We start from the raw sequence: 23,407 nt of genomic DNA on the forward strand, positions 1-23,407 counted from the left end.
GTTGGAGGTCAATGATCACAGTCTCGGGACATCACTGCAGGAGTTCCTCAGGGTAATATCCTAGGCTCAACTATTTTCAGCTGCTTCATCAATGAACTTCCCTCCATCATAAGGTCAGGAGTGGAGATGTTCACTGATGATTGCACAATGTTCAGCATTATTCACCATACCACAGATACTGAAGTAGTCCATGTCCATATGCAGTAAGACTTGGACAACATTCAGGCTTGGGCTCATAAGTGACAAGTTACATTCACGCCACACAAATGCCAAGGAATGACCATCTCCAACAGGAGAAAATCCAACCATCTACCCATGATATTCATTGGCATTACCATCGCTGAACTCCCCACTATCAACATCCTGGAAGTTTACATTGACCAGAAACTGAACTGGACTAGCCATATAAATAACCTGGCTACAAGAGCAGGTCAGAGGCTGGGAATTCTGTGGCAAGCACCTTGCCTCTTGATTCCCCAAAGCCTGTCCAGCAGTATGTGGCAGCAGTACATACAATCTACAAGATGCACTGCAGCAACTCACCAAGGCTCCTTTGTCAGCACCTTCCAAACCCACAACCTGTACCACCAGAAAGACAAGGGCAGCAGATGCATGGGAACACCACCACCTGCAAGTTCCCTGCCAAGCCATACACCATCCTGACTTGGAACTATGTCGCTGTTCCTTCACTGTCGCTGGGTCAAAATCCTGGAACTCCCTTCCTAACAGCACTCTAGGTGTACCAATACCACATGGACTGCAGTGGTTCAAGAAGGTGGCTCACCACCACCTTCTCAAGGGCAGTCAGGGATGAACAATAAATGCTGGCCTAGTCAGCGACACCCACATCTGAGAAAGAATTATTTTTAAAAAAGACGTCTGTTGGGTCACCTTCAGCCTTCGCTTTTCAGGAGAAAAAAGATCCAGCCTGTCAATCCTTTCCTGATATGCAGACCCATGCACTTCCTGTATCATCCTTGTAAATTTTCTCTGCACTCTCTCCAGTGTCTCTCTATCCTTTTTATAATACGGCCACCAGAACAACATGTAGTATTGTCAAGATTCAATGCAAGTTGAACTTAATGAACTCTTTTTAATTCTATTCTTCTAGAAATAAATCCCTTCTAATGCTTGATTTGCCTTTTTTAATGGTGTTTATCTGCTTTGCTACTTTTAGTGATTTATGTATTTGTACCCCCCCAATCCCTTTGTTCCTGTACCCCATTGAGATTCTTATTTTTCAATGTGACCTTTTACTTTTCTTGCCAAAACGTTAATACCTAATGCTTATATTTAGCAAATGAGTTTCAACACATGTCTATTCTGCAGGTTTGTTAATGTTGTCCTGTAATTTGTTCCAGTCCTCCTGAGTATTGACTATTGCCCTGTTTGGTGACATCCACAATATTTAGAAAATGTGTTTTTGATTCCAAAGTTTAAATCATTAATAGAAATTGTGAACAAGTGGTCCCAGCACTGATCCTTGTGTCTAAATAACTCCCTTACCCCTACCCTTGTTTTATGTCTTGCAGCCAGCTATTCATTCTGCTCAACATTATTTATTCATCTATTATGTCACATTATTGAAGGTCTTTTGTAAATTAGATAAATTACATCTACATTATCCTGCTTTTACCTCTGTTAAGAAACTCAAATACTTACCTTAATTTGAAGTTCAGAGGTCAGGAACTCCAGTTCCCTACAAGCCTTGGGCCCCTTGTGCATGCGCCAGCAGGAAATGGCAGTACCTGTGCAGTTTGGTTGTTTTGCGTTCTTTAGGCTTATGACTGGCCCTGCACAGAAGAGAGAGAGAGAAAACGGTGCCGATAGGCAGGTCAGATCTGGAAGGGAATGCCAGTGTAACAGTGTGTCCCAGGGAGCAAGACATGGGAGGAGGTCAGGAAGAAGGTCCCAAAGGGTAGTCCCAGGTAAAGGATGAAGCCAGAGGACAGAAATAGGCCCCTTAAATGAAGTTAAAGAAAGGAGTAGAGTAATAGGCTCAGAGCTCAAGAGCTGCAGGGAGCAGACCTTAAGCGAAGTAGGCACGAGAGGAGCTCGGAAGATCCAAGAAAGCAGCCAAGTGACTCTGTGTGGGACAAAGGCACTTCTTTGCAGCAATGGTGTTCAGCTTGGCACGGCTGAAGACCTGAAATCGGCTTGGAAGGTGAAGTTTGCGTGTACTCGGGAGATACGGGTAAAAGAATCTCGGAAGGCAAGACTGAAACCCTGTAAGGTGGGCCATTGTTGAAGATATCTAGTGGGAGCGATTTTCCAAGGCAAGATCTTCAAATATGGAGGTTGGAAGCCTTTGTGAAAAAGATGAAGTTTCAGTAAGGTTTGTTGGCTCACAATGTGACAAATGTCTGGCTGAGTTATTGAGAAATCCATGGAATCTGTTTTGGCGCACCTATCATCTATTGTGTAGGGTGGTGTGTCCAACCACAGTTTGTCTGTTAATTTACAAGTATCTCATGCTTACACTGAATATTAAAGTATGATAGATCTTATACATTGTTTTATCTATCTGAACTTGTATAGTGAAGTTTATTTTTGTTTGTTCAAAACCCTGGAATCTTGTGGCTTTATTTACTAAGTGTCTTGAATCTCAAACCATCTACTTTAAACAAAACATTATTGGTCCCTAACTGTATCTCCCCCCACATCCCAGGGTCTGGCCAAGGATCATAACACCTCTTAAATGCAATCAATTAAGAGATTCTATTATTTTTCTTCTGATCAATGTTAAACTGACTGGTCTATAGCTCCCTAGTCATGTTCCATCTTCCTTCTTAACTACAGGTATGACATTAGCTACCTGCCAGTCATCTAGCAATACACCTTTTCCAGCAAATTATTAATAATGTATGCTGCCTCTGCTATCTCTATACTTTCATTATCTGGATGCATTCTGTCCAGACCAAGGATATTTTCCTCTTTTCCATCCCAACTGTCCTTATTTATATGCCCATAAAATATTTTACTGTTTTGTTTCATAGTCCCTGATAAGTTGATTTCATTATTCCTCTTTGCCTTCTAGTTTTTTTTTGACTTCTCTCACCTCTTCACATTCACCCTTGTACATGTACTTATTATATGCCACTGCTTACCGTCATTCATCCATGGTGTCTCATTTGTGTTTAGTTTGTTCTTGTTTAACAACATATATTTTTCCTTTTTTTAACATTAACCATTGATATTTTACATCGTTTACCAATATTGATGTCCAATTTATTTTTTCAAGATTTATTCTCAACCCCTCAAAATCAACTTTTCTCCAATCTTACATCCTTCTTAAAGCATATTATATTGTAGTCATTATTGCCTAAGTGTTTCCCTACTTTTATTTTTCGTCTGCTTCTGGTTTAACCCCCATTACTGGATCCAGTAGAAAATTCTCCCTTGCAGTCTTCTTACATACTGGGTTAGAAGATTCCTGTACACGTGTTGTAAACCCATTACCTCTTTACTCAACTCTTCTAACCAATTCATTCTTGGAAAGTTGAAATTCCCCATGACTTTTATTCTACATGAGCTTTTTACTTATTCTCTAGTAGACTCCATTAGTGTGATTGATTTTTATTTTTTGGTTTAGCCACAGAGATTCTATTTCTGTGACTGATGGTTATGCCGCTTGCTCCTTGTAACATATTATTGCCTCCAGTTCCCATTACAGAAGTTGGGGTTGTTGGATAGATCTTTCAAAGATCTGACACATGCATCATGAGCCAATTGGCCTCCTTCTGTTCTGTTTGATTCTAACCTGAATTGGTCATTGCAGCAAATAAAGAAAAGGTGCCCAAAACAGCATCCCTCCTAATTGTTTATACTTCCAAAGTCCTCCAGTCCTATGGTTCTCACTAACATGATTATGGAAGTGTAGTATAACTAAGCCTTCACACACACACGCACTGGTTAATAAAATTCACTGAACAGCAGATCAGTTTTTTTTAGGGGCACCAAGACCTATTCACATTAAGTGAGGGGCTCAGGCCCACAGTGAACCAGTTTTAAACAAAATAAATCTAACAAGGATGTTAGATCTACACAATAACTTGGTTGAAGTTGCCTCCTTACTGAAAAGTTAAATGGCTGTATGGAAACACTTCCAGCCAGTAAGCCACTGTTCACAGATCGTGAGAAAAGATGGCTAACCCAGCCTCTCTCTTTAAAGGTTACTCACTATTCAACTAGTCCCTACAGAAAGTAGTCTATATTTCCAGCAGTCAAAAGGCAATTGTAACTGCTCATAAGTTTCTGGCTGTAATTCAGAAGAATTCACCATGAATTGTTTTCCTCCCAAATTGCATTTTGCTTACTAGATACAAGATGGACAGATATTTTCATATAGCGAATCATCAAACAGCACAGGAGGCCAGTAGGCTTATCTAGTCTGCACCAGGTCTTTTCACATAGGACTCTAATTAGTCTGCCAATTTCCCCCTATCCCTGCAACCTTTCTCCTTTAAATATTATAAACTATTGTACCTGAATCCACCACATAAGGCACTACATTCCAAAACCTGACCACTTGTCAAATAAGTTTTTCATGTCACCTCTAGTTCTTTTGCCAAACACCTTAAATCTATGCTCTACGGCTTTTGGCACCAGCTATCGAAAAGTTTCTTCCTATTTACTCCAACTAAACTCTTCATGACTTTAAACATTTCTATCAAATCCCACTTAGCTTTCTATGTTCGAAGGAGCACGAGCTCAGCATCTCCACTCTGCCCACATAACTGTAATCCCTCAGTCCCTGGAACCATTTTAGTAAATCTCTTCTGTTCCCCCTCAAAAATCTTCACGTCACTACTAAAGTGTAGTGTCCAGAAATGGACACCATACTCCAGCTGGTGCTGAACTAGTGTCTTATGTAAATATAGCATAGTTTCCTGGCTTTTGTACTCTTTGCCTCAATTTATAAAGCCCAGGATCCTATATGCGGTTCTTTCATCTTAAAAGGATTTGTGCACTGAAGACTCTCTCTTCTTGCAACCCTTTTAAATTTGTATGATTTCTCTTGTGCTGTCACTCTTCATTCTTTCAATCAAACTACAGATTACATTTCTGTGAGAATTAGTTTATGTGATCAGCTGTTTCCATAGAAAACTTTCCAAAATCTTAAGTCATGCGCATTAATTACAAGTTAAACCGATCAAATATTTTACAATGGAGCAATGCATACTTTTGACTTCTCAATTTGTTAAACAAAGAGAGGCAAAAGACTAAGCACATCCATTGCAGCTTTTATTAATAGGACAGAACTGTTTGATTTTAAACATTAACACCACTCACATGCGAATCCTTAAATTTGTCACTTTAAAAAGTTGTTCTACGATCATGTGCATATGCACAAAGAAAAACAAAACCAGGCAACTTAGATCATTTTACTATTTAATGTCAATTTATGTACAGCAGCGCTTTAAATTCTTGATGGGTACAGCATCTGGAAAATAAAAAATTCAAGACAAATATATAAAATGAACCATCCACAAACAGATTAATGCTTCCATCAAAAAGTAACAAATTTAAGCTGTGTTTACATGGAGAAACACACATTTGCCCAGCTACTACTTATTTAGTGCCATCACTGGCCATTTTATTTAAATATATATAGTACAATAAAAATTAAGCGAACACTGGATTTCCATCAATGTCTGCTTTGTGCAACTGAGGAGACACAGGCTGACTAGAAAAGGCAAGCTCCCCGTCAAGGTGCTGTTAGTCAATGATTGCCTCAACTGACGACATTCCAAGCCAAATCTAGTAGGTAGTGCTAGTTTTCTTCAAAAATGTTCCAAAATATAGTTACTCAGTATGCCAACTGTACCTGGTTGTGGTTAAGACTATACCAAATTTAGCTGGGCCAGAAGTGACTTTTGACTATCTGGAGATCACAATGAATGTAAAGCAGTTCTTTCCATCACTTAGGAAACTTGCCTAAATACTAAGAGATTTAGAATCTGAACACAAATCAGCACACAGTGAGCCTCAACAAATATTATTTCACTATCATTTTAATAGGTCGTCATGGAATGAACGATATCCCCAACTGGACAGCTCAACGTTATCTGCGAAAAATATCTGAGGTAACATATCATTTCAATTATATGGTGTGCTCCAAGTAAATCGAAATACTACAGGCTCTAACTCACGAGTGACTTTAATCAGGACTTCAAAAAGCGTAATACACTTTAAGCCAATGATTCTATCATACATAATAACCAAGATGCTGAATTGTTAAACTACAACCTAAACTCCATTTGGTTAAAGCAGAATTTAGATCACTGTATATGTTAAACAGAACCCATTAAACTATAGATTTCCAGACCACCAGAAGGCCAAAATACAGGTAGTGTCTCAAATCTGGCTATCCAAAAACTGGACATTTTTATATAATGTGCCATACATCAATTTTAATCCAGTAAAGTAACTCACCTGGATAATTTGGCTAGTCAAATGTTGTGGCGACACATTTTGTGTGCCAGCCTATCCTCGTGCTCCAAGCAACCCTTGACCCCACCCGACCCAGCTTGGTCAGAACTGCTTGACCCGAAATGGAGCAAGGTCCAAAATCCGGCACGGCCTCAGTCCCAGGGTTGCTGGTTTTGAGACACTGTACCCGTAAAATCAGCATCTGAAAAAAGATTGCTTCCTGCACTCACCACACGAATCCTGTGCCCAATAGCCTTAGCGGGCAGGTTACTGCTGAACTTGGCACGCACCATACCACTGTTTCCATGAGCACGGGTCACTTTACCCCAAATGACACGGGTCTTGTTTGGTTTGCCACCAGGAGTGACAGTGTTGCTGTAAAAGGAAGAAAAGAAAGTTACATTTAAACATAAACAACAAAGTTGTTTGTTATTCAATGTTTGTTAAATCGGAAACCAGTGGAACAGGGAGTCATTATTGCAGTAATCTAGTTGGGATTTAGTTCCCAATTACATGTAATCATTTGCTCAGTTTCTAACGTAGTCTAAGAAATTAGATCGGTCATATGAATTAGGCAATCTGGGATTCCACAGGGAGAATAGCAGCATTACACAAGCAGCTCAGCTGCAAGGTAACTGCATCTAAAGCTGCATTTTGTTTTTTAAGTTAAAAAACCCCCATATTTAAGGAAGGCCAGAAATGCATTGGAGAAGGTTTACTAGGTTGATACCTGGAATACGTGGATTGTCTTATGAGGAAAGGTTAGACAGACTGGGCTTGTTCCCACTGGAGTTTAGAAGGGCGGAGGGTGACTTGATTGAAATATATAAAATCCTGAATGGTATTCACAAGGTGGACGACGGAAGGATGATTCTTCTTATGGGTGAGTCCAGAACTAAGGGGCGCTATTTTAAAATTAAGGGTTGCCCTTTTAGGACAGAGATTAATTTTTTTTTCTCTCAGACGGTTGTGCGACTTTCAAACTCTACCTCAGAAAGCAGTGGAGGCAGGGTCACTGAATATTTTTGAGGTACGATTGATTCCTTTGCCTAAAAGAATCTATGGTTGTCAGGTGGTAGATGGGAATGTGGAATTCAAAACACAAACAGATCAGCCCTGATCTTAATGAATGGCCTACTTCTGCTCCTTTTTCATATGTTCGTAAATTTAAGTTGAAACAAATACAAGCCAAACATCAAGATCGCATTGACAGCTATCACAAACAGCGCAGTTTTACCATTAATCAGCAAATAAAGGATCAATGAGTTCAACAACCTTACAAAAAACAGATTGAAGGTGAGAGCTAGAGTAAGCTGAAGGCATCTAAACCTGATCAAATTTCAAAAATCCAATGCAAAGTGCGTGATAAATTCTGGTTTTCTATCAAAATGGGAAATGTTACACAAACCGACATGCTTAAGCCACTATGAAGACAACTCAATGGGGCAACAGCTGCAGATAGCATTGAAGTTAGTACCAGATAAGCACATGGCCTGAACAAGAATACTTAGAAGCATAGCAGCAGTGAATCAAAGTGACCCATCTCCCCAGCAATGATTGTGCAATGAGCATCACAGTTTGGTCAAAGGAATAGTGCACACAATTCAAAATTAGGCACTCTCACTTCTTTGCTTTGTAGACGTAGGCACATCTCTTGCCCAGATAAAATTCTGTTTCATCACGGCAATAAACACCCTCAATCTTCAGGAGAGCAGTGTGCTCTCTTTGGTTTCGAAGGCCTCGTTTATAGCCTGTAAACACAGCTTTGCACCATAATCTATAAAATAAGATACAATCAGTGATCTTTGTCTTTCAGAAATAATTACAAGTTAAAAAGCAAAATGGTTTTCAAATACATATGATGATAAAAAACCATGTTAAACCTTAAAATTCCATTAAACAATTCTGCCCAAAACATTAATTTATCATTTCAGATGCCAGTGAGGTGCCTTTGCAGTATTTTCTGTTTATTTCTATTGCAGAACCTCCTCTTTTCTGAAAACACATGGGGCAGATCTGAAAATCTTTCACTATCCCCCAGTGACTGCTGGTTTATACTTAACTTAAAATCTTACACTTAATTGTGCAGTTTGCCAAGGATGCCACTGAAATTTGAATTCAGCCATTTCAGGGCAGGAGAACGAGGGATGTAAGGAGAGGGTGGGTGGATATATGAAAATTGGAATGGCCTGTTGGGCTCTTTGAACACTCGTCGAAATGACAATCCACACTGACAAGCGATGCAAGTAAACTGAACACGTTGCCAGGAGGGCCCTCCTGTGCCTCCCCCCCACCACCCCCTTCAGATGCACCTGAGAGACAAGATGCCAACACAAGCTAGGGGATTTTAAGAAGCAGCCCCAAACCTTAGTGAGTGTGTACGATGCAGCCCCCCCCTCCTCCCTCCCCGCCGCGGGGGTAGCTCTTACCTTCCAGGCATTGCGAGAGCGCTCGGGGCAGCTGGATCTGGAGGGAGAGAGAAAGACGATCAACAACGAGTACAATCCGCTCAACATCGCAAACATCTGCCGCCACACACCCTCCCCGATGGCAAATAACTAAAATGCACACTCCCATGCGCCGGGCCAAGCTACTTTGAGTCGCCATATACCAATAATAACTGTCAAAAAAGCTTTTGGAAGTGAACAGTGCTTAAGACTCACCGCCCGCCCTGACACTAAGATGGAGGAAGAGGCCGCAGCAAGGCAGGCCGGGAAATTAGCCGGTAGCGGCGGAAGTGGTTCACTCACCCAAACTAAACCCAATTAGACCATAACAATACAGGACATATCAACGAATTGAATTTTTAAAAAAGGTTCAGTTAAAGTAAAAAAATAAAATAAAATAAAATCTGAATTTGGGCACTTTAACAGTCCAAATATTGGGAATCAATTTCTTCAAAATAAGCGGCTACCAGCAATTTATTAGAAAATGATATTTGTCTAAAATATGTATAAATCCACCGACTCACCGATGTCGGAATATATTTGCTTGGTTAATGATGAACTTGTCTGCAGGCCAACTCCATGGACAGCTGAGCGAGCACTGTAAGCCCCCCAAGTGTTTCCATGGTAACGTGTCAATAATGTATGGGAGCACAGTGAACAGGGAAGATCTTTGTAAGTTTCCCGAAATCACGACGTCTACATCAACCATAAACAATGGCACAAAAGGGTGAGTTGATCTGTGAGAACTTATATGCAAGTTATCTATGATCTGAATGGGGAAATGCACTGTCCAATGAAGATTTCAGCCATGTACACCTTCAAATATAATTCCGGCCCTATCCTCAGATCTTAGCATTGAAAAGAGAAAGATTTGCATTTATATAGTGACTTTCACGACCACCAGTCATCTCAAGGTGCTTTATAGCCAACGAGGTGCTTTTGAAGTGTCGTCACTGTTGTAATGTAGGAAATGTGACAGTCAACTTGTGCACAGCAAGCTCCCACAAACAGCAGTTTGAATAATGAGCAGACAATCTGTTTTCTGTGGTGTTGTTTGAGGGATAAATATTGGCCAGGGCACTGGGGTTACTCCCCTGTTTTCCTTCAAAATAGTGCCACGTCATCTTTTACGACTTCCCAAGCAGGCAGATGGGGCCTTAGTTTAGTGTCTCATCTGAAAGACAGCACCTCTGGCAGTGCAGCACTCCCTCAGTACTGCAACTGGTGCGTCAACCTTGATTTTTGTGCTCAAGTCCTGGAAAAAGCACTATACCTAACCTCAGTCCCTAGGTTGGGTGCGAGGTAGATATTGATGACTATCTCTGTGTCATTTTCCAGCTTAGTGACTCTGACTTGAAATTCTGGGCAGAATTTTCTGCTTGATGAGCCGGGGGGGGGGGGGGGGGGGGGGGGGCGGGTCAGCGCGTAAAATGATGCACGGTGACATCGGGCAAGCATCCTGACGTCACCGCGCGCCATCGCGATATTTCGTTGGGCGGGCGCGCGATGAAGTGCAACGCATGCCCGCCATTAATTAACGGGCTAGTTAAGGCCCTTAAATCGGCAATCGACACCGATTTTCAGGCTCCCATGTGATCTTCAGCTCAGGGAACGGGTGCAACAGGCAGGCGGGTAAGTGACTTTTTGATAAAACTCATCCACGGGTGGGATAAGAGGGCTCAGTGGGGTTGTAAATCTGATTTGTGAGTATTTATTGCAGAAAGTTTTATTTATACTTGCCTGTGTGATCTGTAGCAGTTCAGAACAAATTCCAGCAACTTTCTGTGTACTTTGAACCTTCAGTTCAACACTCTTCAGTCAGGAATCTTTATCGGGCCTGCAGCTTTCCGGAGGCCGCCCTTTAGCCTGGGTATGGGTTCTGACATGTCCACTGGAGGTAGCTCCTCTAAGGAGGAAGGGAGGGCTAGAATAAGGAGGAGGCCAGGAGTGCACAATCAGCCTCCAGGGGAGCCACCTTTGGGAGTACAGGCGCAGGCACAACGGGCACTGGGCCAAGTGGTAGTCCAAGGTGGAAGAGGCTGCAGAAGATGCCACTATCCTGCTGCCAGGGTATACAGGCAGAGAAGCAGCTACCTCAGTATTACTGAGGTGCAGTGCCGAAGGAGACTCCGACTGTCAAGGGAGACAGTCAACTACATCTGTCAGATGATTGGCCTTGAGATCTCTCCTAATTGTGTGGGCGGACACCCCATGCCAGCAGTTGCCCTCAACTTCTATGCCTCTGGTTCCTTCCAGGGCTCGGTGGGTGATCTTTGCAGTTTATCCCAATCAGCTGTCCATACTTGTGTCAAGCAGGTCACAGAGGCTCTGTTCAGGTGTTCATTGACCTTCATCCACTTACGTTGGGACCAGGCAAGCCAGGCACAGCGAGCCAGAGGTTTTGCAGCCATTGCAGGCTTCCCCCGCATCCAGGGTGCAATAGACTGCACACATGTGGCCTTCAAGGCGCAAGAGATGAGCCCGGTGCCTTCGTCAACAGGAAGGACTTTCACTCCATGAACGTGCAGATAGTGTGTGATCACAGGATGCTGAGCCTACAAGTCTGTGCAAGGTACCCAGGAAGCTCCCACAATGCCTACATCTTCAGACACTCCCAGGTGCCGGGGCTCTTCAGTGCTCCGGCCTGGCTGGATGGATGGCTGTTGGGTGACAAGGGTTATCCCCTCAGAAGGTGGCTCATGACGCCTCTCCGCCATCCAAGAACAGAAGCTGAGCAGCGCTACAATAGGATCCACGCCTCCACAAGGGTTGTGGTGGAGAGAGCCGTCAGTCTTCTCAAGATGCGCTTCCGATGCCTGAACCGCTCAAGGGGTGCACTCCAGTACCCCCCAGATCATGTCTCGGTGATAGTGGTAGCATGCTGCGCTCTCCACAATCTTGCGCTGGAAAGGGGGGACACAGTGGACGATGAAGACGTTGACGCACACAATGAGTCCAGCACTGATTCAGAGGATGAGGAAGCACAGGGAATGATGAGGGGCTGAACGCTGACCCACACTACACCTAGGAGGCAGGGACACCTCGGAGACTTTAATCCAATGAACCTTCAGCTAGCTCCACACAAATGGATCAGGAGGACCAGCCTTGCCTGGCGCTTCCATACTTGGCCCTTAAGTGCTACATCTGCCACTTCATCAGCTGCAACTAAGGGCTTTGGACATAAACCTCAATGTCCACTCAAACATTCATGACACGTATGTAAAACATACAAATGCAGCACAAAGGAGCCACCCTCAGCCATGGTAACACATCTGGATTTAATTTTATCCATCATATGGTCAAACAAAATGAAAGGAAAACGTTTTTCAAACATCAAGAAATAATAATTCCCTAATCTAGGGCCAACACAAAAGCACCAGTGGTGTGCCTAAGGTGCCTATTGCTTACGTTTATGGGTGCTACGTCTTGGTGCCGCCCCATCGCTCGGAGTGGCTTCTGAGACAGCCTGCTGACAATCCTGTTGCCTCGATGACCTTGGTGGTTCTCCTCTGGCCCATGGAGCCTATGCTGGCCCCACCTGGGAGGGATCTGCCAGGTCCACTGCTGGCATTTCCCCAGTCGTTGCAGCCTCACCCGATGAAGTGGTCACTGGTAGAGGGGCGGAGCAGCTGTTGCCCTCATCCGCAGCGCCGTGAGAGGAGCCCGCAGATACGACGGCCAGCTGCTCCGCTGATGTGAGGTCGCCCCGGACCTCCCTGCTCACCGTTGATGGATGGGCAGTGAGCTGGGAAGCTTGAAGCCCACACCATCTCCCCCATTGATAATGACCAGCTGTAGCCACTGGCGCTGTGAGGGCTTGCAAGTCCAAGCGTAACCCCAGGAGAAGCTGCTTGTTCTCCTGGAAGCCCTTCTCCACGAGAGTCGCCACTCTCTCCATGGAGGAAGCATGACGTTCTGACATGAGGTTCATGGCATCACTCAAGCTCCGCGTGGACTCCTCCACCACGGACACCAAACGAAGCATAGCCTCATGTATCACTCCCAGATACTCCCGCACACCCGGCCGCATTTTCTGCAGCTGCTGCATCGCGGATGACTCCAGAGGCACATCATCACGCACTGACTGAGCATGTGCCTGGTCCCCTGCAGTCCTCCAGCTGCTAGCGCCATCGGCACTCTGTCTCTGCCATCTCCTCCAGCGATTGTGAAGTGCCCTCTCCACTGTGCCCCGGGACACTAGCTGATGTTGCAATTCCCACCGATGTGCTAATATCTGTGCTGGTGCCTGCCTCGCAGAAATGGTGTGACGCAGGTGACAGTTGAGGGCCCTCAGGTGTGAGAGGGGGCATCTGCCATCGATCTTGGTCGCCAGGATCTGATGATGCTGAAAATAACAACAAGGACAGTGGATCAGTTAGCGTCCACACAGTAACACACTTCATCCCTTTCCCCCAGGCTCATTATGCGCTCAACCTTCCAGAACCTATGGAGACGAATATTGGTGGGTGGCAGATAGTCAGGAGGAGGCCCAAACATTACAGGCGGATACAGATGGGCTGGTCAGATGGCCTAAGGAATGCCAAATGGAATGTTATGTGGAAAAGTGTGAGGTGCTGCACTTGGGCAAGAGAAACAAGGTATGGGAATACACAAGGAATGGTAGGACCGTGGAAAGTAAGGAGGATCAGAGGGACCTTGCTGGGCATGTTGACAGGCCCGTTAAGGTAGCGGGCCAGGTACATAAGGCATTTAAGAAAGTAAATGCCATACTTGCCTTTATTAGCTGAGGAATAGAATATAGGAATAGGGAGGTCATGTTGCAAGTGCAGAAAACACTGCCGAGGCCACAACTATAGTTCTGCATGTAGTTGTGAAATGCGCTTCACAGGAGGAATGTGATTGGAGTGGAGAGTGTGCGGAGGTTGCTGACCAGGATGCCGGCTGGGCTGGAGAGATGGAGTTATGAGGTCACATAGCATAGACTGGGGATATTTGCCCTGGAGCAAAGGAGATTGAGTGGTGACATTATTGTGCTTTATAACATTATGAGGGGCATAGATAGGGTCGACAGAAAGGAACTTTTCCCCTTGGTGGAGGGATGAGTAACCTGGAGACATTGATTTAAGGTAAGGGGCATGAGGTTGACAGGTGAGGTGATGAGGAACTTTTGCGCACAGTAATGTGGGACGCACTGGCTGAAAGGATGGTGGACGCAGAAACCCTCCTAACATGTAATAAGTATTTGGATGTGCAGTTGCGATGCCATGGCATACAAAGGATAGTGGTCGGAAATGGGATAAGGTGACTTTGGAAGGTACTTGACTCGCGCATCTTCGAAGGGTTGAGGGACCTCTGTCTATGACCCACACCTCTGACTCTATCAGTCTGTGAATGAGCAATGTTGCTACAATAACGATTCAAACAATCATCAGTGCTTTGGATGGTGGGAAGACAGTGTGGATGTCACTGTGGACCTCAAATACCTGGCTGCTCCACCCCAGCCTCACCGACACCTGTGGGCCTGAGCGCATGGCACCTTTCAAGCTCCAGTGCCTCCTGCTCAAAATGGCTCAAAATCAGCAACTGGGCCTGGCCGCCTCCAGTCCGCAAACACTCAGAGGCATTGTGAGCATTTTTCTCCTGAAAAACAGAGAGGACCACTCATTGCGGCTAATCGCACATGGACTCTGCACACGCATGCCACATCCCAACCACAGTGGCCCATATCAGGCCTCCAGTGCCTCCTCTCCACACTACTGCTGATCAGTGACAAAAATATAGTATGACTGCTCCCAACGGCCACCTTGGACACATTCTGCATCCATCACTTTAAGAAACACACGGTCTTAGCTCCCATGGCAAGGAGGCGCAACTAGGTGCGGTGTTGAGGGCAGCAGATGGCTCTTGGCCACGAGACCTTGAGGCTCCCCTTTCACAATCTCATCACCATGAATAGGACATGTGCTGGAGTTCTGACTATGTGCCCAGACTAGTCAGGTGCGACTAAGAGCAACACATGGTGCGGGGGAGAACTCATCTCCTCATGAACCACTCAGGCTGATGCAAGCATGGTCACTATCTGCTTGGGCCACCCAGAGTATGAGCAATGCCCAACATGATTCAATGCAGTCACGACAGTAAAACTTGGGGTACTAACCCTTCCAGAGCGCAACAAATCTTTGAAGCGCTTATGGCACTGGATCCAGGTGCGCTGCACCATATCGCGGGAGCTCACCACCTCCGCCCAGGCACGCTTTGTCATGTGGTGGGGGGGGGGGGCCTCCTCCTCCCATCCTCCCGCCGTGCTGCCACCTCCTCGAGAAGGGCAGCAAGGTAATCATCAGAAAAGCGAGGGGCACATTGGCCCCCCGCTGGCCTACCCTGCAGCCTGCCCTGCTCCTCTGCCCTTCCCTCCAGATTGACCTGTTGAGCAGACCCCCTGTGGTTGGATCTCCAGCTGGCCATAGCGAACAGCCTACAGGAGGCTGCCAGGCCTTCTTTTAAACAAACTGCCATTGGACCCGGCGGTCTGTACATGCCCGCTGCTACCTTCACACTCCTGCTCTCCACAGGAGTCGGAAATGCGCCGGGCAGGCCTTAATTGGCCCGCCCGCGCAAAATGGCGGTGCAGCCCCAATCGAGTCCGCATTCGCACCTGCTCCGCCCGCCCAAACGGAAAATTTTGGCCTCTGTTTGTAAGGTATCAGCTCCAATGCAGTCGTGGGTGAATCAGCCCCTCAAACTTTTGTCTGCAACTCAATTAAATAAACACTGATCTCTACCTCAACTTCAATTACCTGGCTTTGTTCTTTGACACCCTTAGCCAACAAAAATCCACTGGTAAAATACTGCGGATGCTGGAAATCTGAAACAAAAACAAAAATTGCTGGAAAAATTCAGCAGGTCTGACAGCATCTGTGGAGAGAAAGGCAGAATTAACGTTTCGAGTTCATATGACTCTTTTTCAGAGTTAAAGAAAAGTAAAAATATCATTTAAGGGGGATGGGACAGGTGAAGCTGGATAGAAGGCCAGTGAAGGGTGGAGACAAAGGAGAGATGTCACCATTTAACACCTCCTTTATCCAGTATCACCACCATCAACACCCCTTCGACCTTTTGTTTATGACATCTTTTGCAATCTCTCCTTTGCCTACATCTATCACTGGCCTTCTATCCAGCTTCACCTGTCCCATCCCCCTTAAACAGCACATATTTCACCACATTTTTACTTCTCTTTAGTTCTGAAGAGTCATACGGACTCGAAACGTTAACTCTGTCTTTCTCTCCACAGATGCTGTCAGACCTGCTGAGATTTTCCAGCAATTTTTGTTTTTGTTTCAAAAATCCATTGATCAAAGTCTGAAAAAGTTTAATTGACCCAATATCCACAGCCCTTAGGGAGAGTTCCAGATTTCCACTGCCTTTTGTGTGAAAAAATGCTTCCTGGTTTCAGTCCTAAATGGTCTGACTATAATTTAAGATAGTGCTTTTGTATGATGGCTCCCCCACCCACCTCCATGTCAGAGGGAATAGTTCCTCTGTATCTCCTCTGTTGAATTCCTTTATCATTTGATTAAACTCACAATGGAGCCATTTAAGTCCTGGTATAATTCTGGAGAATTTACACTGTACCCCTTCCAGGGCCATTATATCTTTCTGACCATTAAAAAGAAAAACTGATTTATCTTTTGCAGATGCAAAGTAGATGACCTCACACTTGCCCATACTGAATTCATTTGCCATAGTTTTGCCCGCTCATTTAGTCTGCCTATGTCCGTTTATAACTTCACGCTCCCATCCACACAATTTACTATGCTTTCTAATGTACTGGCTGCAAACTTGGGGATAATTTTTTTTATTCTTTCATGTCATTAATGTAAGTGGTGAAAAGCTGAGGCTCCAATACTGATCTCTGGGGAAAACCTTGTTAAATCCTACCAATTGGAGAGTGAGTGCTTTATCCATACTACTTAATTCTTCCTACCTCCCAACTAATTACCAACACAGGTCACAGGATTATCTACAATTCTGAGTGCTTTTATTTTTGCTAATAACCTTTTGGCAGAACTTTGCCTCATGGAAGTCCATTTGGACAATATCCACAGACATTCCCCTATCCACAATGCTAGTGATCTCCCCAAAATCAATTAGATGGGTCAGGTATGATCTACCCATCGCAAATCCATACAGACTCTTTTTGAGAGAACCTCCAGATCTAAAAAGATGAGTATTATCACTGTATTTCCAAATGAAACATGGTGAAGTACTGCACACCTCCAGCAAATATCCAGCATTTTTAAACTTTCCCCAGTCAACACAATTTTAAGCAGAGCAAATCATGATGATGCAGACATCAAAGGGCATGTTTAAAACTTACGGGACTGCTTTGCAGGTGAGTGTAATTGACACTGACTGGGCTGCTTTACAGATTCCTGTTAATTTTACTGATTATGGGGATTGGTTACTGTCTGATAATTTCTGATGTTCAATGAGGACAACATTGAGACTCGTCTCAGGGAGGTAGATGACGCCCTGGGAAACGTACAGTAGAGTACAATTAGACTTGGAACAACATGGGTAAGGCAATAGTGCAGATTTTGCAATGGTATGATGATGAACCTGTCAGTGTTCACCATCATTTCTCCAAAGAAACTTGATAGCAACTTTGGATTCCATACAAGCGCAGAATAAAACAGAAATCCAGAAATTGCTGTCAGTGATTTTAAGCTCCTACAAAAGATCTGTCACTGAGGTCCCTGAGGAGTGCAATCCCTGAGTAATCAGTGAATTGGCAACAATGTCCACTTTTATGCTTTGTCACTGTAAAAGCCCTTGAAAAACATACATCTTGCTGAATGAGGTATAACTGGGTTTTTAACAGTGTACAAACTTTATAATTACTGATAAACATCTTCAACAAAGCTAAGTTTATATTTGTGAAATGTCAAATTTCTCTATTATTTTAAACGTCAATTTTTAAAAATCAGAATTTTTAAAAAGTTTGTTTATTTTGATATTTTAACTTCTATCTTAATGTAATCATAATTTATTTTGCTATCTGAAAATGTAAATTAATAGTTAAAGTGCTTTTAATTTCCTGGTTTGCTGTCTGAAAGAACACATCAATGTGATTGGCTGCTTACCCTGGTTGCTGACCTTCTGTTGCTAGATGTCTAGAGATGCCTTGACTTTGCACCAGATTCAAGCTGTCAGGAAATGGAAGTCCAGGTTAGAGAGATCACTATATCTTTGCGGGCAGCTTTCTTCGAGGACAGCAGTGATCGCTGCTGCTTTGGCACTGACAGCAAAATCTATCCCAATAGCTCTTCTTCAACACTAATCTGCTAGATCTCAAAATTGTGGAATCCTTCCTGTATACCTATAATTGACAGATTTTTAACTTCCAAACTTAAAATCATCTAATCATTAATATATTCTTGACTTGAATATTGAATTGCAATACATCACTTTCCCTCATCTCCCCACTCCCCCACCCTCCCCATGTAAAACAAATGACAGGAATACTGAATGTCTGAAGTTTAAACCCTGATAAGTTCATTTTACACATAATTCTCACTGTCACTATGTTTTCTGTGCAACACGAGAAGTAACATGCACAGAGAAACAAAATTATAGAATGTGATCGCAAATGATTAGTAAAAACTTTTGAAAGCCGACCTAATGAAGAGGGTTTTAGCTAATCAGCTGCCTTGATGCAGTAGTCTTAGTAAAGACTGTTTTCTAATGCGCAGTTTTTTTGAGTTGTCAGCTTTTAGGAATCTGTGCATTCAAACTTTGTAGAGTGCCATGGGTGCCGACCTGAGGTTGGAGCTTGCAGACACTGTGGTCTTAAGAAGAAGCTTTATTCTGTATTGGGCTGTGTTATACCGACCACGGCAGATGTAGCACCATAGAATGGTTACAGCACAGAAGGAGGCCATTTGGCCCATTGTGTTTGTGCCATCTCTTTGCAAGAGCAACTCATCTAGTCCCGCTCCCCTGGCTTTTCCACGTAGCCCTGCAAATCTTTTCTCTTCAGATAATTATCCAATTCTCTTTTGAAAACCACAATTGAACCACACTCTCAGGCATTGCATTTCAGATCCTAACCATTCACTGCTTAAATACATTTTTCCTCATGTCGCCATTTGCTCTTTTGCAAATTACCTTAAATCTATGTCCTCTGGTTCTCAATGCTTCTGACAATGGGAACAGTTTCTCTCTATCTACATTGTCCAGACTTCTCATCATTTTGAATACCACTATCAAATCTCTCTCAATCTTCTTTTCTTTAAGGATAGCAGCCCCAGCTTCTCCAATCTATCCACAAAGCTGAAGTCCCTCATCCCCAGAACCATTCTTGTGAATCTTTTCTGAATCCTTTTAATGCCTTCACATCCTTCCTAAAGTGTGGTGCCCAGAATTGGACACAATACTCCAGGCTGAATCAGCGTTTTATGTAGGTTTATTGTAGCTTCCTTGCTTTTGTCCTCTATGCCTTTATTTATAAAGCTCAGGATCCCTTATGACCCCTTTCTCTACCTGCCCTGCCACCTTCAATTATTTGTGCACGTATACCCCTAGGTTCCTCTGCTCGTGCACTGATTTTAGAACTGTACTCTTTATTTTATATTGCCTCTCCTCCTCCTTCTTGCCAGAATGAATCACTTCACACTTCTCTGCATTAAATTTCACCTGTCACATGTCTGCTCATTTCATGAGCCTGTCTATATTCTCTTGAAGTCTCTCACTATCCTGCATTACCACCACCACACTTGAGCTGACAGCACTTCTTGTGCATGTGGTTGTCCACAACATGAGAAACATCCGAGAATTCCCACATGGAACAGGATGTGTACTCCAAGACTTTGCATTGCACTGCCATGCTTCTTTTTATTAGCCCATTAAAATTAAAACTTAAATAAATAAAGACTCACCAGTCAGCTGCTTCCCTTATGTTGTTGTCACATTGTTTTATAGGGAGGTTAGCTTAAATGTTTTTACTTAACTCTTGGTATCTATATATACTTCAGATTTTAATTCATTGAAAAATGTAGAAGTCTTTTGTATTACTATCCCTTGTTATTTAATTTAACTTTATCTCCTAGAATTGTTTAATTAATTGAGAACTGTTAGTAATTATATGATAAATTATCAAATTGTTTTTAGTTTTTATACTAATTAATTGATCAAGCCTTACTTTATAGTTGATTAATTTAGACTAAATTAAAAGTTTATCGGTACACTCGCCCCAAGTGACTTCTTGTCCTCTGATGTCACTTAGCGATTTTTTTTTTCTCCTGTTCAGTTCAGACTCACAGGTCACAGGCTGCACCGCTCCTAGCCTCTTTTCCAGTGCTCGATCCACTCCTAGCCTCCTTTATGCTGCTCCTCTTCACTCCCTGCAAGTGTTTGATGTTACAAAGTGTAACAAAAACAGAAAATTGTTCCTTTTTTGCAGTCATATTCCTTACCTTAATAAGCTCAATTCTTAAAAAAAAGATTCAATTCATTACTGTTAAATGATTAATAATTAATTCATGTGCAGAAGCTTATCCCAGTGACTAAATTTCAGCTGAAGTACAACACTATATACCCTTTCATTTTCATATTACAGTGCCAGATGCCTACTGCAGGCATCCTGTTCCCAGGCCTCTGCCTATACATCTCTTGAGTTGGTCACTAGGAAGTCATGTATTAAGATTCCTCTATGAAAGTGTTTGACTTCTCTGTAGTAGCAGATGCAAATCCACCATGACACTGCGCAAGGTGCCGTGAACATAACTTCAGTTAGAATGTTATTAATAGGAGTCACTGTGCCCTGTTGATACAATCTAGAACCTCCACAGTAAAACTGCAAGGCATTAATCCAAGACTTGCTCGTCATGGATCTGCAAACTGGTAGACTGTGCTGTTGACAATCTCATCCTTGCTTAAATACAGTATAACCTCTTTTCCAATTTTCATTTTTTTTTAGAGGGGCTAAGGAAATTCAGAAACTTTCTCAAGGGGATATTCTTCGCATCTGCAATGTGCTGGGTGATTGCATAGATCAGTTAAACATTCTTGGCCTTATTATGCCAGTCTCCTATGAGGAAAGGACAGATGCGACCAGTGTAAGTGATCCATAAGTCCTTGGCCTTTTGTCCATGCATCACTGCATCTGCAAAGATATTAAATAAATTGCTTACATGCCAGATCAAGCCCAGTATTACATGGGCAAAGAAGGTTTTATCAGTTAGAAGAATGTGTTTGTCCAAAGGAGAACTAAAGCAGCCTGGAGAAAATAAAATAAATATGAAGATTGGAGCAGTAAACTACTAAAGATTCCAGTCTAAAAATCTTATCTCCTCAGTGCTGTGTTAATTTCAGTACTTTAATGCTATAATGAAATCAACTGTATTCCACAACCTTATCATGAAAAAGCATCACAGCCCCTTCTGATCTTTGCAATGGTACTGATTAGTTTGCTCTGGCATTTGTGAGGCAACTATAAACAATATTTACTGAGGCCAAATTTTCATAATACTATTTCAAAGAATCTGAAATGACACCTGTTGTTGGAATCTGAGATAATTTGATCACCTCAGAGTACAAAATGAGGTCATAGTGACATTGGTCACTATGCAACAGTTCTGGCACGAACGATACAGAATTGAAAATGGTTTGCAGGTATACTGGAAGAGAGTACTTAGTAAACTGGATTTTTTCCACTTCCAGCCCTGTCATACATACAGGCTCTTTCTTAGAGAAGTCACAAGATTTAAGTAGAGTGGGATGGAAAATAATTACACTACATCAGGTGGATATGCCCTTCTGAAGTTAGGGTTTAGAAGTGAAATTATTTGATTATGACACTAGATACCCAAAATCTATTTGCAATCACATCTTTCACTTTGATGAGCATAATCCCTCTCCAAAAAAATTATTTAAATTGGGCAAAAAGAACCCAGTTGGGCCCTTCCCAAAATTTGTCAAACCGAGTTCAGAAATGGAATCATCATAAACTGTAATCCCTTCCATTATAGTTCTCACACTAATGACCACCAGAATTAACTTACAGTGGACTTATGACCAAATCTCTGATATCCAGGTAATATTATCCATCTTTGTCTGATATACTGCTTGTGGCCATGAGTATTTAAAATAAAATTTAAACTGTAAAGGAAAGAAAAGGTATTGGTATAGTGGTATTGTCACTGAAGTGGTAACCCAGAGACCCAGAGTAATACTCTGGGGACTGGGGTTCCAAACAGATGGTGGAATTTGAATTCAATAAAAATCTGGAATTAAAAGGCTAATAATGACCAAAAAACCATTGTCGTAAAAACCCATCTAGTTCACTAATGTCCTTAAGGGAAGGGAATCTGCCATCCTTACCTGGTCTGGCCTACATGTGACTCCAGACCCACAGCAATGTGATTGACTCTTAAACATCCTCTGAACAAGGGCAATTAGGGATGGGCAATAAATGCTGGCCTAGCCAGCGATGCCCACATCCCATGAATAAAAAAATATATAGAAACCAATGTATGAGGTGGACACATCGACAGTCCAAACTATTTTATGATTGCCCTCACGCTCTCTCCTATCCTGCAACCATTGACATAAGTTGGAGATTAGTTCTATATGTGCCAGCAACCCTTTGGGACCTTGTCTGAATGGCAGTTCTTCACATTGCAAGTGATTCAAACATGTGAACATCACAGCTATGCTCAAGCCTGTGCACCCAAGTAAACTTTCCAGCAATAAGTATTTCCTCAGATTAAAAACCTCAGGGCTTTTGTCTTTAAAATTTATTTAGGATTATAAATTGGACAATCAATCTAAATGTCCATATAGATTTAAAAAGTGATTACAGAAATGTATGTCAGTACAGACATGGTTTTAATGTTGTTCCTGTCCTGTATGGCCGTAAGTATCTCTTACGATACTTGAACTGGCACCTGCAAAGTAACACAGCTTGTTTAAGAATTAAAAACAATAAAGGTCACATTTACAAATTATGCTTTTAAAAAATCTGAAGTTCTTAGCATACCTAAGCAAAACAGCATTTTATCTCTCCAATGGAAAATCTCACATTTGCCTCATGTCCAGATTGTAGGAAATGAAATTGACATGATACTGAAAAGTCAGAAGCAGGTGGAGTCAAAGTTTCAGGAGCTGATATCTTCTCGGTCAGATGAGAAGGAGACGACTGGAAATGTCTCCAGAGAACGACTGGCTGAGCTGGGAGAGCAAATCAAGAAGACTGCAGGGGATCTGAAGAGGAGCACTCAGCTCTTGAACGCATCCCTGAAACAATGTCCACTTACTGCTGATAATCTGACAAAGGTACAAGCTGACAGGTGAGTCCCAAAGATGAGCTTTTAGGTGCCAATGCACTTTAATATAAACCTTTTGGTATGAGTATATTCCCAAGTCCTTTGCTACAAATTCCAATAGATTAGGTCAAATGTAAGTAGTACGTCATAGATAATTTTAAGGTGTAACCTTTTATTGCCCATGATCAAAGCTATCTTTAAGTGGTTGTGTGTATTTTCTTACCCTTGGAGTGATTGAGTAAT

General features: G+C 42.8%; 2 protein-coding genes across 2 annotated transcripts in view; one reads left to right on the forward strand and one right to left on the reverse strand.

Moving 5' to 3' along the window:
• LOC144693878 (dynein regulatory complex protein 9-like) overlaps positions 1–23,407 on the forward strand; it is a 61,912-nt gene that overhangs the window by 8,582 nt on the left and 29,923 nt on the right. Inside the window, exons 2-5 of the mRNA XM_078564016.1 lie at positions 6,022–6,086; positions 9,450–9,606; positions 20,818–20,956; positions 22,938–23,188. Coding sequence (XP_078420142.1) covers positions 9,518–9,606; positions 20,818–20,956; positions 22,938–23,188 — 479 coding nt within the window. The 5' untranslated portion in view covers positions 6,022–6,086; positions 9,450–9,517. The remainder of the gene's footprint in view (positions 1–6,021; positions 6,087–9,449; positions 9,607–20,817; positions 20,957–22,937; positions 23,189–23,407) is intronic.
• Positions 5,232–9,126, reverse strand: LOC144693879 (large ribosomal subunit protein eL33). The gene is made up of 4 exons (XM_078564017.1): positions 8,862–9,126; positions 8,057–8,209; positions 6,663–6,807; positions 5,232–5,443 (listed from the first exon to the last, which is right to left on the reverse strand). Exons 1-4 carry the CDS (start codon positions 8,870–8,872, stop codon positions 5,420–5,422), a joined length of 333 nt encoding a protein of 110 aa, XP_078420143.1. The 5' UTR covers positions 8,873–9,126; the 3' UTR covers positions 5,232–5,419.

The sequence above is a fragment of the Cetorhinus maximus genome, chromosome 19 (assembly GCF_964194155.1).
Source record: "Cetorhinus maximus chromosome 19, sCetMax3.hap1.1, whole genome shotgun sequence".
NCBI classification, from domain to species: domain Eukaryota; kingdom Metazoa; phylum Chordata; class Chondrichthyes; order Lamniformes; family Cetorhinidae; genus Cetorhinus; species Cetorhinus maximus.